The 16,194-nt window shown below is 40.1% G+C and overlaps 1 protein-coding gene and 1 long non-coding RNA gene across 3 annotated transcripts; one reads left to right on the top strand and one right to left on the bottom strand.

Moving 5' to 3' along the window:
- Positions 1–920: 920 nt before the first annotated feature.
- Positions 921–7,143, bottom strand: LOC120722773. Of its 2 annotated transcripts, XR_005693587.1 has the most exons (4): positions 6,887–7,143; positions 5,245–5,370; positions 4,780–5,114; positions 921–4,533 (listed from the first exon to the last, which is right to left on the bottom strand). It is a non-coding gene; the product is annotated as an uncharacterized LOC120722773 (long non-coding RNA). The 2 variants fall into 2 exon arrangements; XR_005693586.1 differs by having other exon boundaries at positions 921–5,114.
- Positions 7,144–11,370: 4,227 nt separating this feature from the next.
- LOC120722777 (succinate dehydrogenase [ubiquinone] iron-sulfur subunit, mitochondrial-like) lies at positions 11,371–14,619 on the top strand. Its single transcript, XM_040013922.1, has 8 exons — positions 11,371–11,523; positions 12,331–12,464; positions 12,574–12,659; positions 12,777–12,913; positions 13,022–13,138; positions 13,804–13,905; positions 14,019–14,141; positions 14,223–14,619. Exons 1-8 carry the CDS (start codon positions 11,464–11,466, stop codon positions 14,301–14,303), a joined length of 840 nt encoding a protein of 279 aa, XP_039869856.1. The 5' UTR covers positions 11,371–11,463; the 3' UTR covers positions 14,304–14,619.
- Positions 14,620–16,194: the final 1,575 nt, after the last annotated feature.

Raw genomic sequence — 16,194 nt, forward strand, 5'->3', positions numbered from 1 at the left:
CCTGTGACCCTTCCCAGCTGCCCCAAGGCCAACTGTTGCCTCAGAGACCCTGAAAACTACCCTCCCACTATTCATAACATGGCCCCCCAAAACCCCAATGACAGGACTTTCTTTTGACTAAAACCAGTCCCTGTCAGCACCTAAAAAAATTAATTTATCAATTAATTAATTACAAAAAAAATCCCAAAATGGAGCAAGATGACGATTATTTGTTGCCACCAAAATCTTGTCTTACGTCCATGTCCACCATTGTGGGAGGAAGAAGAAAAAAAAAACATTTTTAAGGGTGTTTTTTTCTGTATAGAGACATTTTCTGTGTTCATTGTTAAACTTGGCATGCTCTTTTAGAACAGGGTAAGATGTGGGTAGTGTATGGAACGGGGCGGCAAGACAGGTGTCATTATATATATATATATATATATATACATATATATATATATAATTTTTTTTTCTCTATTGGGTGGGACCAGGATTTTGTTGGCACAGGGTAGGGTGAGTGAGACTGGCGGGTGGGTGGGTTTTTGTGACGGTTAGAATGCTGCTTCTGTAAATAGTTATAAAAACAGGCAAGTGGGATCTGACAGTGTTTAAAAAGGGGGGTGGGAGGTGGGAGAGGGGTGTCGGGGGGTTCTGTGTGAGTCTTTCATCAGTAGAAAAATTAATGATGGGACTGTGGGTAAAGTTTGTAGGAATGGGAAAAGCAACACGAGTCTGTTTGGAAAACTGGATGTGAAACCATGTGATTTCTGCTAAAAACACACACACACACACCCACACACACACACACTCACACACACACATTAATTAGCTTTGTTACTTAGTGAATTAACTGAATGTATTAATTTTTCCTGTAAATATGTGAGGGAGAGGGGAGCGAGCATGGTTGTGATCCGGGTTCTCTTTGCTACATTATTGTTGTTTAGTAGACACTGGAGGAGAAATAAATGCCAGCCAAGATGAGTCAGTTCAACACATTTACGCACACATTTATACACACACACACACACACACACACACAAACATGCACACACGCCTGCTCATGTTCCCCTCACTGTGGGGAGCACAGTTCAATTTTCTTTATCCAATTCCCTCTCACTTATCAGGAGCAACCAGCCTATCAGCAGAGGGAACCCTCACCCAGCCCCCCCTCCCCTCACCCTCTCTGTCCAGACATTGCTGTTGTGAGGATGAAATGTCTGTTTTATTAAAAGTGCCATTGAAGCACAACAGTGACCTCTGATGTTTGATTGTGTCATTCCAATCATATGAGCGCAGATGAGGACGCGTTCTCATAGCGAGGGGTGATTTCGGAGCACCACCAACAGACTGATTATACAGAGAGGTCCTGCTGACAACTTCAGTTTGGTTTAATATTATTCAAATAGAAATTTCTAAAGCACTGACTAACATCACTTCTGCTGTGACTAACAATGCCAGTGACACCTGGATGCAACTGAGAAAAGCCCTCCATCATTATCCAGTGGAGCATAATGACAGCTTCTGGAGGCAGCGAGGACATTTAGAAGAATACTTTGGCCCTAATGTATATGTTACCAGATACATGTCCTTCGGTCGTCATCGACAGATGCTGGCTCCACGTGCACTCACAGTGTCTAATTGTGCATAAGTTGACATATTTTAAACGAATGTTTCATTTCAGTCTGGAAGCCAAAAATATGTTTTATGAGAAGACGGAAAATCTCCACTTTTGTGACAAATTATTGATTCATTTTGTTCCAGTTATTATTAGGTTAAACGCTGTTTTAAAGTGTACACACAGTCAGACTTTGGAAACAGCACACGAGTATAAGGAAATACAGGAATAAGGAATGCAAAAGTTGGCCTGTGCCAGTTGTTCGAACATACTATAGCCCAGAATCTAAAGATTATTTTTATCTTGTTGTTTACAGCACATGAAATATACCATGTTGGTAAAAGAATATAGTATCGCTATACTTACAGCATGTGATCAAAGTTCCTCAGTGGTCATTTTGTTGGCTTTAGCTTATGAACTCTGATGTGCTGAAAGAAACTTCCCATCTTCATTGCTGAGAGTCTGAAGGGCAGACTGACAGACTGTATATAAAAGATGGTTACGCCCCCACCTTGACGTCACCCATTGGTTTAGAAAGTCCAGTATAGCCCTCAGACAAGCGTGTTTTCCAGCTGCTTTTGCTCAAATGGAAGCAAATTGCCAATGCAAGGTAGCCATGTGCTAAAACATTTACAAAATGATAATGTTGTACTGAATAAGACTTGAAACTGTATCTGTAAACTCAACAGGAAATTTCATCAAAGAGTGGAGAGCGAGACAAGGGAGTTGGCCGATATCCCCATGCTGGTGTTGTCCAGCATCGTGTCTGACCAATCAGTTAGCATTAGCCAAGAATTAGCTAATGCTATCTTACAAATGATCACAAACAAACCAGCATGAGTAACTTAAATTTGGCTGACAGCAAACCTAACTTGATAAAATATTTGTTATATTGAATAAATTAATAAATAAACATTTGAAATCCTTAATATTTGCTCCAGAAGAGAGTTTTAAATAAACAAGGGTATTTTTTTCTTTTTCTTCCTATGACATCACAACAGTGTGACTGGTCAGTAGCAATGCTCATCCTGGACCAACATTATTATGACGATGCAGGAACAATAGCACCAGGGGGACACCAGAGACACCTTGTCCAATAAAAACCTTTTTGCCAGCAGAGGGGTCGTCCCCTCATGGCCATTAGACTCCAGGCTTAAGGCACTTCCACACTGACCTTTTTTTTTTTTAGACTCTGTCTGCTTTGAAATCCTTTTTTTGTGAACAGGTTAAAATTCTGACATCATAATCTATTTATATCAACCTCGGTTCTGGAACAACTGCTGAATTCTTAATCTCCTTCTTCTTCTCCCCACATCTCCTCAGTGAGAGCTGCTACACCATCACCACCCTATACTTATTATACATTCAGGCTTGTTTAAATTTGCCAATGTCTACTCATTCAAGCTGGTATAATATAATCTGCTGTACTGCCAACTGCTATATACTGTAGTCCCGCTTTAATTGCTTCTCTGTGAGTAGCAGTGGCTACTGACTCACCCCAAACAAAATCTCCATGTTGGTGTCGTCCCTACATCATCTCTAGAGAGGACAACATCTAAGCCCTCCTCACTGACAATGTCTCTGGACTCGGTTTCTTGCATTACATTAGCAGCTGTCTCCCTCTACTCACAACAGATTCTTGTATGCTGGAACCTGGGATAACCTTCAGCGTCTATAAGAGCCTCAGTGCATGCATTATGTCCTTCAGCTTAAGTGCAACAATATCTGGACCAACAGACCAACTTGGCCAACTCAGTCAGATCCTTCACAGGCTCAGCCGCTCTCAGCATTTTGTCCTGTCAACATTTGATTCAGCTGGTTCTGTTTCATGTACGCTTGTTGTTCTAGCAGTTAATGCAGCAACATCTTCACTCTCTTTAAAGATGGAGTGGCTGCTTCCACCTGAAAACTACTTGTTGTATAGTTGGGGTTCTGTCTTAATTTTGTGCAAGTAAAGCAGCTTGTACTTGCTCCTTAGCCATTGCCTTGCAGTGTGTAGGTGCATAAATAAACTGCAGTGATGTAGCAACGAGACACAGTTGAAAATGAATGAAAAGAATGAAGCAGTCAAAACTCCATCCTTGCAGGAAACACATTTGTTGCCTGGCTGGTTTTGAATTAGTGAGGCTAAGTTTTTACAATCAGATGTGCTGCCTCTGTGCTTTGAAATGTCTGAACCCTTCTGCCCTTTGTTCATCTAGATCAGCTTTAAATTCTTGCTTAAGTTAAGCAAAAACAGTCTGCACAATAGTCACTTTTGAGCTTTAACCCTATCTGACCTTTAACTCCATCTAACCATACCTAAAACTTGGTATTTTCACAGAGCAAAGTAGTCTGCTTGTGTTGCTGGGGACTTAAACATCATTTCATAAAGGCTGTAAACGTGATACTGCACCACTGTGGTTTCACAATTGAAAGCATTATACACACTACAATGCAACTCGAGCTAGCAAAGAAGTGTCTGGGGACTATTACTTTCCTTTGCGGTGGTAAATCACCTCAGCCATCCAGAACCAAGACAAGCACTAACTGTCTCTCTGCAGTTAGGGGGCCAATGCAAATTTGTCAAGTACAGCTAAACCATTTTTTAAAAAAGTTTGAAATCCCATCCACGTTGCCATTAAAGGCCCAGTCATTACTACACCCACTTCGTGACCTTTTTAGTCACAGCGGTGACCTTTTCATGGCCAACAGTGTAAACGGTAAATAAAGCACCAATAAAACGCCAATGTGTCGCTTTGCTCCCGGTGCAGTACAGGAATGCACTGAGGGTGCCATCGAAGTCCTCACTACTTCACTCCCGCAATGCAAAAATCATGACTCATAAATATATGATCAAAAAAACAGGGCATCATCACCATGCATATGGCACTGCAGCTGAACTCACTGTGGCTCGCTTACTCAAGAACGCGTCAGCTTCATCTGCGAACAGCAAGACGCTGCAGAAGAGAACATCAAAGAGAATGAAGATTAAAAACAACATTTACTTAATTAGCCAGTAAAAAATAAATAAATAAATAAACCCCATACCATTTCCACATATACCACTACAACAGTCTACTGTATTCAACCCTATTCAAGAGTCAGTATTTAACAGCTGATTCGCATGATCTAATTCATTGATTGTTAATGGAGCACAATAAAGTGCTTCCCCCTCTCCTGCTGGTGTTGGCTCGCTCAAACACCTTGTGGCAGTGACTCCATTGCTCCCCATGGGTGCCACGTCCCCACCTGTCACAGTGGCACAGTCCATGCTTGAATGGAGAGCCAGTTTCTGAGAGGAAATGGAAAAAGAGGGAAAAAATAGAACAGAATTTCACTGCCATCTTAAAGATATAAAGTAAATATTTATTTATTGTTATTAGCATTATAAATGACCGATTACATTGTTTTTTATATAATTTGTATATGCCAAAGATGTATGTAGGAAATATTTATTCATAACCTGTGCTTTACAGTGTTGTGATACCATCACTCATCATGGTAACCTTTTTTAGTTTCTTCATGGAGTCAGTTTGAACTAGAAATAAAATGCATAGCATTACATAGATTTATCCCTGACAAAACCAAACGCAGTGTTAATCAACACTACATAAATTGACAGCAACAAAAAAAACTTTTAATTATTCAAAAGACAGACAGAGCCATACCTTTGTGAGGAGAGTTGCTTCCTGTCCAGATGTACTAGGATGTATTCTTACAGGACTTTGTTCTGCTCAGGGATTCAAGTCGTCACAGGTAATTCCTCTCGTTTCTTTCAAAGTTGCTTGTGTGAACTAGATAAAAGTGGAGTCAAGTTAGCTTTATTTGTGTGGTACATTTCATACACTGGGGAACTTGGTGTGTTTTACAGTAAATGCATAAAGATAAAAGATTTCAGCCTCTTATAACACACGAGAGGAGAGAGAGAGAGAGAAGACTATGGAGTACCTCGGTGGCGTATGTATCGTCACTTCAGTTAGTTTTAATTCTCTGTACATTCAGGAGCTGCGTAATGAGCTGGGTAATCTGATTTTAGCTATAGTGAGAAGGCTGGAACATCTATATATAGACTCGAGTGCAGCATTTGGTATTTTTTGTAACAGCCATTTCATGTGCATGTGAATATGGGTTGAAAAGTACATCAGAATGATAAACCATGTCCACTCAGGCTTTTATGTTTGAACTTGCAGCATAAATATAACTTGCAGAAGTGAAAAATAGTCAAACCAAGCCTGAAAATAACCATAGCTTTGCTTTTAGATATACTAAAATTAATGTAGTCATTCATTCTTAACAACACATTGGTATTTCAAAGCATCTCTGAAAGCGTTTGCTTCTTTTTTTTTTATGTTACATTCAAGAAATCCTCTCAGAGTCAGCCTGTTTGGCAAAATCAACAGGATGCACTACACATGGCACATGAATAGACAACTGAAAGCATTTATTTTATTTTGAAATTTTATGCACTTCCAAGTTGATGTTGGAAAACCTACGGAAAGGCTATAGATTTCTTAAATTAGATATTTTAATATAAGCAAAAGAAGCACAATTTCAAATGAACATCTCAGTTTTTCTACATCATAAAGAAATGTTGTTTCAGTAAATCAAGAAGTGGCACAAAAAACTCATATTAGTACTCAGTACTTTACTAGTGTAAGCTAATTTATGGAGCCCTAACTCACTAAAATATCCTATTTGGCCACACATCCTGCATGTAATTCCTCCTTGTGATGATAATGATCAGCGACAGTTGGATTTTATTAGCAGTACAAACTAGAGAGCAAATTATTTTCGCTTTTTAAATTATGGAAATGTGAACGTAATTTGATCTTAATTCTGTCTTTGATGGCAAACAGTTAACCTGGAGGTCTTTCAGTCCAAGACGATGCATTCATCACCCAGCCACAAATTTGTGCTGCACAAATTGTTGCTGCCATCAGGGTCAATCAAGCAACCTATGCTAGAAAAAAAGACATTTTTGAACGAATGAGGACCACTGCCTCCCACAAACTCCTACAGTACTCCTGTGGTGAAAGAGTGACAGAGCCTGACAGGTCAGACAGAGATTAAGCATGGCTGTGAGTTTGTCCCAGACTGAGATGAAGGCCCTGAATCGCTGCCCAAACACTGCTCCTGCAGTCCTGCCAGCAACGCAGCACAATTATCACACTGACTGCTGCCTCGATGGCAGCTCCAGTCACTGCTGCCCTGTGAGATTCCTGCTTAAAGCGCTGCTGAGTGAGATACTAGAAGATAACATAGCAGTCATTCTGAGGATTAAGGAAAGAACAAAGTCATTTCCTCTCTCACCTCATAGACTCAAGGACAGTCTGTCTGTGTTCAGCAGCTTTCAGGTTCATCTGTTCTGTGATCAGATTTCTGGTTCCTGTAGAGCACAGGTTTTGGCCTCTGCTGCCACCTTTTTCTTACAGCTGCATTTTATGTTAAACGTTAGCTGGAAAGAAAAAAAGAAACAGATATTATTTAAATGTAAATGTTTTGACCACTCCTGGGATTGACCTACTTTTAATTAGGGTGGATTTGTGTCTTTTGTCCTGTCCTCCTCCCCTCACCCCCAAACCAGTTGTGGCAGATGGCTGATACTCCCTGAACCTGGTTCTGCCACAGGTTTCTTTGTATTAAAAGGAAGTTTTTTCCTTCCCATTGTCACCAAGTGCTTGGTAAAAGGCGTTTTTATATAATTTTAGTATAATTTAGCATGGAAAGTATTTCAGTGGAAACAGTTGCTCTGGTTTGGGGGTAATTTTTGTGGCTGCTTTTATTAAGGCTGTTCCTCATCGAGCATCTCTTGTTGTCTTCCATGAATATCTTGTTGTGGTCGCTGTAAACAAGTGCGTATAGCCAGTCTCTCTCCGAATAAATAAATAATTGGTTTTGTTGTTTTGCCACTTGGGGGCAGTTGAATAACCTGTAAACACAACATATTATTTTCTTATTAAATAATGATGGTGCAAAGGAGAGCAAACAGTTCCCTGTTTGTGTGATATTTAATGGGAGCCCACCTGCTGTATGTAACCTCTGACGCAGTGTACAGTAACAACTTAAAGAAAACACATGGCACTGCTCAGTGCTCTACCATGTTTCACCAGCTAGTTAGACAATGTGGTCGTGGTGTTGGAAATGGTGTCAGGTCTCTCCTAAAAAACACCTCCTGCTGCCAAAAGCAACACAATTGAGGTTTGGTGATCCCAGCAGCAAGTTAGCTAAAACATCAGCATTGTTTTTCTTTTATCATAGACTTCACTGCAGTGTTATAACTAATGAGGACTGCCCCATTTAGCTGATATTTATTACTGGTGTCCATTTAAAGGGAAAACTGTTGCCTGAGCTCAGCCACACAGACTACCAAGTTGTGCCCTCTAGAGGTGGAACATAATGTAACCATTTACAGTCACATGCATTACTTTTGGCTGAACCTGGTATAAAAGGCCAAAGCGATGGATGGAAAGGAGGTCAAATTCTTGCTTGCTCACGTCCTTTCTTCTTCTTTCTTCCTCCACTTTCCATTTTCTCCTTATTTTCTCTTCCTCTGCTGTCCTTCATCAACCTGATTTAGATTTCCTTTGCTTCCTTTTTTATTCTTCTCGTCTTGGCACTCTTTTTGTCACTTTGAGTGCGACATTTTACTTTTTCATTGAGCTATCTCTGTGAGTCATTGTTTGTTTTTTCAAGCTGTCCTTTTAGCTCTGTCTCCATCTGTTTCATCTTGGTCAGGTTCTTCAGCTTTATCCATACCAGCATTATTTCAGTCTTTAATACTGGTAAATGTCTCCAACGTTATCCTTGGGGTTTATTAGATTTTTTTTCATGGCCCCAGTGAGCTGCATGTACAAATAGGTTTTCAGGGTGAGGTTGGCCACTACAGGTTCACTATGATGACCCTCCTCAGTTTTTCGGGTCATGTGATTCAGGGTTGGATCTGTCATCAAGGGCTAATTGTGGCCTAGAGTATACAGGGAACTACCCTGGCCACCATTTCTCTCTCTCCTCCTCTCCTCCACATGGCAGACAGGCTTCTGGGCTGATGGCCAGAGGCAGTTTGCTTGCTCATTCAAGTGTACATACCACACCACTGACTTACTAAGTTTACAGTTTTTATCTTTTTGTAAATAAATAGTTCATGCTTAGCGTACTAGCATGAACAATTTCTTTTGTTGCAAGCTGGAGACACTTATGGATTCCTCCCGAATTTAACATCGTAAATTTTTCATGCACTTGAAGTTGCACCCAAACACTGATCTGGTTTTAGCACAGAGGTAAAAACAGCACACAGAAAACACATCAACTGTTTAAACAGAGACGTGTTAAAAATATCAGCTCAGCTCAGCAACAGAAGTACATTTTCTCTTTAATATTGGTACAGGGACAACAAAAGGCTGGAAAAGTAAGAAGCACTAAAAAGAAACAGCTGAAGTTCAGTTTTGCAACTAAGTAGGTTAATTGCCAACAGATCAGTTACACCATTGGGTGTAAAGAACATATTAGAGCTGCAGAGTTTCTGAGGATTGAAGATGGGCAGAAGTTCATTAGTCAGCAGAAAAACTGGGTCTATAAATTGTGGAAAAATTTCAGAATAATGTTCCTCAATGTAAAATTGCTGAAATGGTGAGTATCTCGTCTTCTACAGTACATGGTATCATCAAAAGATCTTATCTTCTATAATCTGGAGAACTCTCTGTGTGTCATGGTCCCAGGACTTCTGACCTGATGTTTTGAGTTTTGACATTCTGTATTAAGTTCATTTGTATTCTTAAGATCCCTAGGTTTTCTGTTCAGTATTGCTTATTAGATTTCCCCCCTGTGTTGTCCTCTGTGTCTCCCTCTGTGTGACCGTGGATATAGTGATTTGAGTTATTGCGCTTTGCTTCCACACCTTGTGTGTTCTCTCTCTCTGCCTCTCTTGGCTATCTCTGTGTACTTTCTGTGTTATGTTTAAGGTCCGCGTCTTGGCATCAGCATTTTCAGTTTGTGTCCTCCCCACTCTGTCATGTGTAATTGTCCTCAGCTGTGTTCTCCGTGTGCTTCCACTTCCCTCGTTACCTTCTGTGTATTTATGTCAGCGTTCCCCCTCTGTTCCGTGTTGCGTCGTTCCTCATGCTATGTGATCCTTTGTGTGCCACTCTGTGGAACGTTAGATTATATTTTCCCAGTCTAGTTTAGTTCATCATTAGTTGTATCATTTTCCTGCGTCTACAATAAACTGTCCTTTTGAGTTGATTCCCGTGTTGCGAGTCTTGTATTTTGGGTCCAATCTCTTGCCTGCACACAGTGATTCATGACACTCTGAACAAGGGACAAGTGTGAAAATCAATATTAGATGACTGTGATCTTTGAACGTCTTCAGGCAGCACTGCGGCAGCACAGTTGTGACTATTTCATGCAAATCCCTGCATAGATACAGTTCACTTCATCAACAAGTGCAGGTTAAAGCTGCAATCATGCAAAGAAGAAGCCATATGTGAAAATGATATAGAAATGCTGCTGTGTTCTCTGAATTAAGACTCATTTAATATGGTTTAAGGTAAAGTGGAAAACTGTTCTATTCTCATGGGCACATCTGGAAAGGTGCCATCAGTGCTGAAAGGCTTTAGGCCAAAATTTACTCCCATCCACAGGGAAGGCCTTGCATATTTCAACAAGCCAAACCACACAGTGCATGTGTTCATAGTATAAGAGTCTGGGTGCTAAACTGGCCTGGTTAAATCCTACATCAGACAAGAATGAGACAACATTCCTCTCCTAGAATTCCAGCAGTTCAACTGGTCTCCCCCATTTCTAAACATTTCCAAACTATAAGGAAAGGAGATAATACACAGTGGTAAACATGGACCTCCTGTCCTAACTTTAAATCTGTTGCTGCTATCAAATTTAGGATGAGCTAAAATTGTACATCTTCTCTGTTTTCTCAGATTTACTGTAAATAAAATATGAGTTTATGAGATTTGTGAATCATTGCACTCTGTTTTTATTTACATTTTACACAGCATCCCAGCAATTTCAGAATTAGGGGTTTGAAAAGAAGATGCTGTCATCTTGACCCCTGTCAGTCAGCAAAGATAGGCAGTAACGCGTTACTTGTAAAGCGACTTTATAAAGCGACTTTTTTGTAAAGAGACTTTTCCATTTTTTGGGGACGTAATCGGTAATTAGTTACTGATTACTTTTTTCAAGTAACTTGACCAACACTGGTGGACAGGCAGGGTGTTCCTTGAGATGCTTCATGAAACTGCAACCAGCATGTTGGAGTGACGTTCTGGTGACTCTGCTCTGTATTACGAAAATAAACCATGTAAAAGAACGTAAAACATTTCGGATTAACTTAAATTTTGAAAATATCTTAAAATATGGTGTCTTTATAGATAGATAAATAGTATTAATTTCTTCATATAGCAATGATTAGGGTTTTGGGACAAAGAGAATTGATTACAATCATAACCTAAGATAAATTACTCCAAACAACAACCTTGCATTTTAAAGTATGTAACTGACCCAGCAATGAGAGTTGTGAAAGAGTCTCATACATATGCTACTTTCAGGTGCTGTCGGAAAATTATGAATGAGTAATGATTAAACCTACCCCTACAGCCCAGCTAAGTGATTAAGCAGAGTTTCATACATGATTGTTAAAATGTTAAAATGTTCTCGTTTCATGCTTCACGTATTTCTGCACGAGCTTTAGTCAGAGCAGACTAATATGCTTGACAACTTTAAAGAAAGAGGGGACGTGAAGGCAACAAAAAAGACGTTCCCTGCGTCAAGCACGTAGAGGGCGTGGTCTCGGCTTACATCAGGAGCACAGACAGCAGCAGCAGTTCACATAAAGTGACCAAGACTATTGTGGCTGTCAGAAATATCCAGGCAGAAACATGTCGGTGGCGTGTCTGAGTAGAAATGTTTTGGCTTTTAGGAATTCTAGTGTGATGGTGGTAAGTAGAAAAAAACCCCAACAAAAACCATCTAATTCGGTATTTGAAGGCTTCACTGACGTAACTATTAATGGCTGTTTTTGTTGGTTCGTGCACTGTTTACTTTTTTGCTAGGCTACAGGATATTATCACAAAGTGTTTATGCCTATGTGTAGCATATGCCTTTTTGTATCCTATGCCTATGTGTAAATCTGACAGTACTTGACAGAGTCAGCTGTCAAGCGAAAACTGTCGGATAACTTTTTCTCCTCGTAAAGACCTCTTTGTTGAGTGGTAGTGCACATAGGTTATACACTTCATAACTTCTAATAAATATATCAGCTATTAATGCATTAAATTGATCTTTTATTGTCCTGGAAGAGTCAGTTAGATAACCAAAGTCCGCAAGGTGATGTAACGCTTTCAGTTCAGTTCTTTCAGGCCTCCACTAGGGGGAGACTCCATACTATCTTACACAAAAGGAGCGTACAGTAAGTAACTGTGTTGTGTAAATACACAACGCGACAAAGACTGATCTGAGGGCATCTAAGTGTACTGTCTGTCATTATAACTGTAAATTAAATGCCCTTGTTGCTGTTGTTCATACGAGGGAATGCATTAGCACTCGTACTAGACTCTTGTATTCCAGGATACTCCCAGATTAGTTTTACATGACACCACCAACAGGAATGTCACATCATGAGGCGTCCCTTTGTACATATCTAATGTTTTTAATCGGACTGTACTGTTGTACTGTTCTTATTCAGATACCTTGGGAATGTTCAGTTCAGTTCATTTGGGATTGTTTGTTTACTATCTGTGGTACAGATGGTGCGCCATGCTCAGACTGCAGCTGCTCCGGCTCCTGAACCCAGGATCAAAAAGTTCCAGGTTTACCGCTGGGACCCCGACAAGTCCGGAGACAAACCACGAATGCAGACGTATGAAATCGATCTCAACACGTAAGTCACGAACTGGTCATTGAACAGAAGGCTGCTGAGCAGTATGTTTACTTTTTACTGCACGTTTTATGCCATTGTCTAATCTACTGACGTGTCCTCATTATTACAGCTGTGGGCCGATGGTTCTGGATGCCCTCATTAAGATCAAGAATGAAATAGACCCCACGCTCACATTCAGACGTTCCTGCCGTGAGGGTAAGAGAGGCCATTTGGATTCTGTTTGCACATAATAATGTGAACAATTTCTGAATGAAAGAAATCAGTGACTTGGTTTCAGACTTGACTGTCTGTGAATATCTCAAATATCTTCAGGTATCTGCGGCTCATGTGCCATGAATATAAATGGAGGAAACACGCTGGCGTGCCTTAACAAGATTGACGCCAACACTAGCAAACCCACCAAAATCTACCCACTTCCACACATGTATGTCGTCAAAGATCTGGTGCCTGTAAGTACTGCGAGTCGAGAGAACCCATCTAAGTTTAAAAACAAGCGACGTGGAAGAAAGTATATTACAGTTTTACATTCATCATGTGTCTCTCCTTATTACCACCAGGATATGAGCAACTTCTACGCGCAGTACAAATCCATCGAGCCCTACTTGAAAAAGAAAGATGAATCTCAGGAGGGGAAGGAGCAGTATTTCCAGTCAGTGGAGGACAGACAGAAGCTGGTAGAAAAAGAAAAAAACTTATTCTTTTAATCTCTACGTGATTCACATGGTTAACACAAGCAACATTGAAGCCATGTGTCAGTACTGTATAACACGCTGAGAACTGATCGCGTAACCCAGAGATGTCAAACTTATTTTACATTGCTGACCACATACAGCCAACTTTTATATGTAGGCCAGACCAGTGAAACTCCACTTTCTGTCAGTCTTCAGAAGTTTAACTACAGATTTAATCAATGGGATATCTTATTATAAGATGAAGAAGCTTCATTTCAACAGTGTGCCTTGGTTTTTCTACATGATGAAGAAATGCTGCTGTAGTAAATTGAAAGACATCTGTCAGCCTGACTCTTTCGGCTTAAATTGTAAGAAGTAAATGTGTAAAATTACAGAAATCTATAATGTAATTACTTTGCTGTATTGTGAGATGCCATGGGGGAACCTTTTGTCATTAGGAGAAGCTGTAAAACCTGAGAAATGCAGTTAAAAGTCCAAATTTCTGTCTTTCTTCACACTGGGCCCATTCTGGCCCCCAGGCGTCATGCTTGACACCTCTGGTTTAACCATTAAAATAAATAATTAATTTGGTAGCAACGTTTTAGGAGCTGTTGCTAATTTGAGTAAACAGGCAGAATAAGCTGGTATTTGACTGTCTAACATAACAGGATGGCCTGTACGAGTGCATCCTCTGTGCCTGCTGCAGCACCAGCTGTCCCAGCTACTGGTGGAATGGAGACAAATATCTTGGACCTGCTGTTCTCATGCAGGTAGGTAATATATTATATTATTATTATTATAATGTTAGGGAGATAGCTCTTTTTTTTTTTTAACTGCTGGTGGAGATGCCATTGATACTGAATTTGGTGTCTTTATCCCACAGGCGTACCGGTGGATGATTGACTCCCGTGATGAATTCACAGAGGAGCGCCTGTCTAAACTTCAGGACCCCTTCTCGCTGTACCGCTGCCACACTATCATGAACTGCACTAAGACTTGTCCCAAGGTGCTCCAATGTGACCAAACACACACTTCCTCACAGTTAAGACTTTCAGTTTCTCACTCTGTCTGACTCACTTCTCTACAGGGACTCAACCCGGGAAAGGCCATCGCGGAGATCAAGAAAATGATGGCGACTTACAAAGAGAAGAAAGCAGCAGCTTCATGAGCGTGTGAATATGAAACTGGCTCAAGATCCACTGAGAATACCTCAAACTTAGGAGGTCAGCTGTAAACCTTTCTTAGAACTGTACATTTTGTGCTCTTGATGAGTGTCTTATGTGTTTGAATGAGTCCAAGTGTGTTTAAGTGAACAGGAAGATGGAAATTCTGAGAAAAGGACGCTAGAAATGCCGTACAAGTGTTGCAACATGTTGGACTACAGTTCTGCTTTTTCCATGCTGTACTACATTTGCTTGAAATTGTATCAGCTTGTTAATATTTATATGCATAATCATTAAACTCGAGTAAAGCTTGATATGGAGGCCATGCTTGTATGCTGATCACCTTTGTAACTTGCATTCCAATACTGAAGGATAATGAGATGAAAACATATCAAATGTTTTGTCACAGTGACATAATTTTCTGCTCATGGCAAAGAGGAAGAAATAACCTATGGTGAAAAATCTGCACCTGTTGTCATAATGACAACAAGCGCTACCCGAATTCTAAATTTTGATGTCCTACACCTACAAGCTGCCCAACAGCTACGGGGCTGCATGTGTTATTGGTCTGTAGTAAGCCGATTTCACTGTGTAAACGAGAACTTTTTTTTTCGACCATAAATATTCTTAGCAGAATGAGTAGTGGTAAAATGTTACCAGGTAATATTACACCCATGTTATGCTAAAGCCATTTACACACTGTCTCCATACCAGCCTTTGTGGTGGTGCTCTGTCATACTGCACATTCTGGTATTGATCCAACACTAAGTAAATACAGGGCCAATATTGTCGATACCAATACTTTTAATCTTTAAAGGTACCGACGCTCTTATTGGTATAGATACCAGCTATGCCAGAAAGAGCAGCGTGTCATGAGTTTGCAGATTTTAGACACATTCTAATGACCACTAAAACAGATTTTTTTTTTTTTACCTCCCACAATAATTAGTTAATACAGTAATTCACACCTTTCAGTTTTGCATGTATGTTGAAAATTTGTTTTTTTGAAGACCTGAAATGTGCCTGTCTCTAACCAACTTTAGGTCAGCTTCTCTTGTTTTAATGTGTTGTAGGCTATAAATAAAATAGAGGTGACAGTCAATGCAAAAAGATTCAAACATTTTTAGTAGCTCATGTTTCAAGTATATGATTTCATTGGCAAGTAAATAATTTATTTAGCACATTTATTAATTTATTATTAATTTATTAATTTATTTAACTGCGTGGTGAACTTGGATAGAAACAAAGTATTGGTCCTTTCGCGCTGGTATCTATACCAATAAGAGCGTAGGTATCAATATTTGGATTGATCCACCCAAGGGCGTAGATTTGGCATGGACGGAAGGGACATGTCCCCACCAATATCCAGCAATTATTGAATTTTCCCCACCAATAATTTGATCTCTTCGAGTAAAGAAAAACAAACCCGATAGAAAGAAATAACGATCTGTCAACGTCTCATTCACCTAGCGGTGCAGAAAGTTAAATTACATTCTCTACTGGAGTCCTACCTCATGTGACAAATATGGCCAATGTGATTGGCTGTGCCTTTCAGGGAGCTCTATTTAGTTTTAGCAGCGCCAAGCCTGCGCTGCAAGGAGGAGAGGAGGATGGCAGCAAAAAGGAAGAACCTGGATATAAGAAAGTATTTTTCAAAGAAACCTGTAAGTCACTTAAAGTCAAGTTCACTCATAAAATGTGTCATAATAACGTTACAGGCTATACTAGGCTTTGGCCCACATCAGTCTAAAATTGTAACCATGAATAACGTGTTTTGGAAACTAACTGCACAACAGGCAGCACTATTAGTTATCTCAGTCTCAGAGCAGCATTTGTAATTTTGATTGAAACTGTCAGAGAAAACGGCAGCCTCGAGCAAGCCAGGATATTAGTTTA

The sequence above is a fragment of the Simochromis diagramma genome, unplaced genomic scaffold, assembly GCF_900408965.1.
Source record: "Simochromis diagramma unplaced genomic scaffold, fSimDia1.1 OVJJ01000705.1, whole genome shotgun sequence".
In the NCBI taxonomy this organism is placed as follows: domain Eukaryota; kingdom Metazoa; phylum Chordata; class Actinopteri; order Cichliformes; family Cichlidae; genus Simochromis; species Simochromis diagramma.

Bases quoted from the DNA above. Each gene is read 5' to 3' on its own strand.
- LOC120722777 (XM_040013922.1), top strand. From the start codon at position 11,464: ATGTCGGTGGCGTGTCTGAGTAGAAATGTTTTGGCTTTTAGGAATTCT. The intron at 12,914-13,021 runs GTAAGTACTGCG...TATTACCACCAG, and splicing joins TCGTCAAAGATCTGGTGCCT to GATATGAGCAACTTCTACGC. The intron at 14,142-14,222 runs GTGCTCCAATGT...ACTTCTCTACAG, and splicing joins GCACTAAGACTTGTCCCAAG to GGACTCAACCCGGGAAAGGC.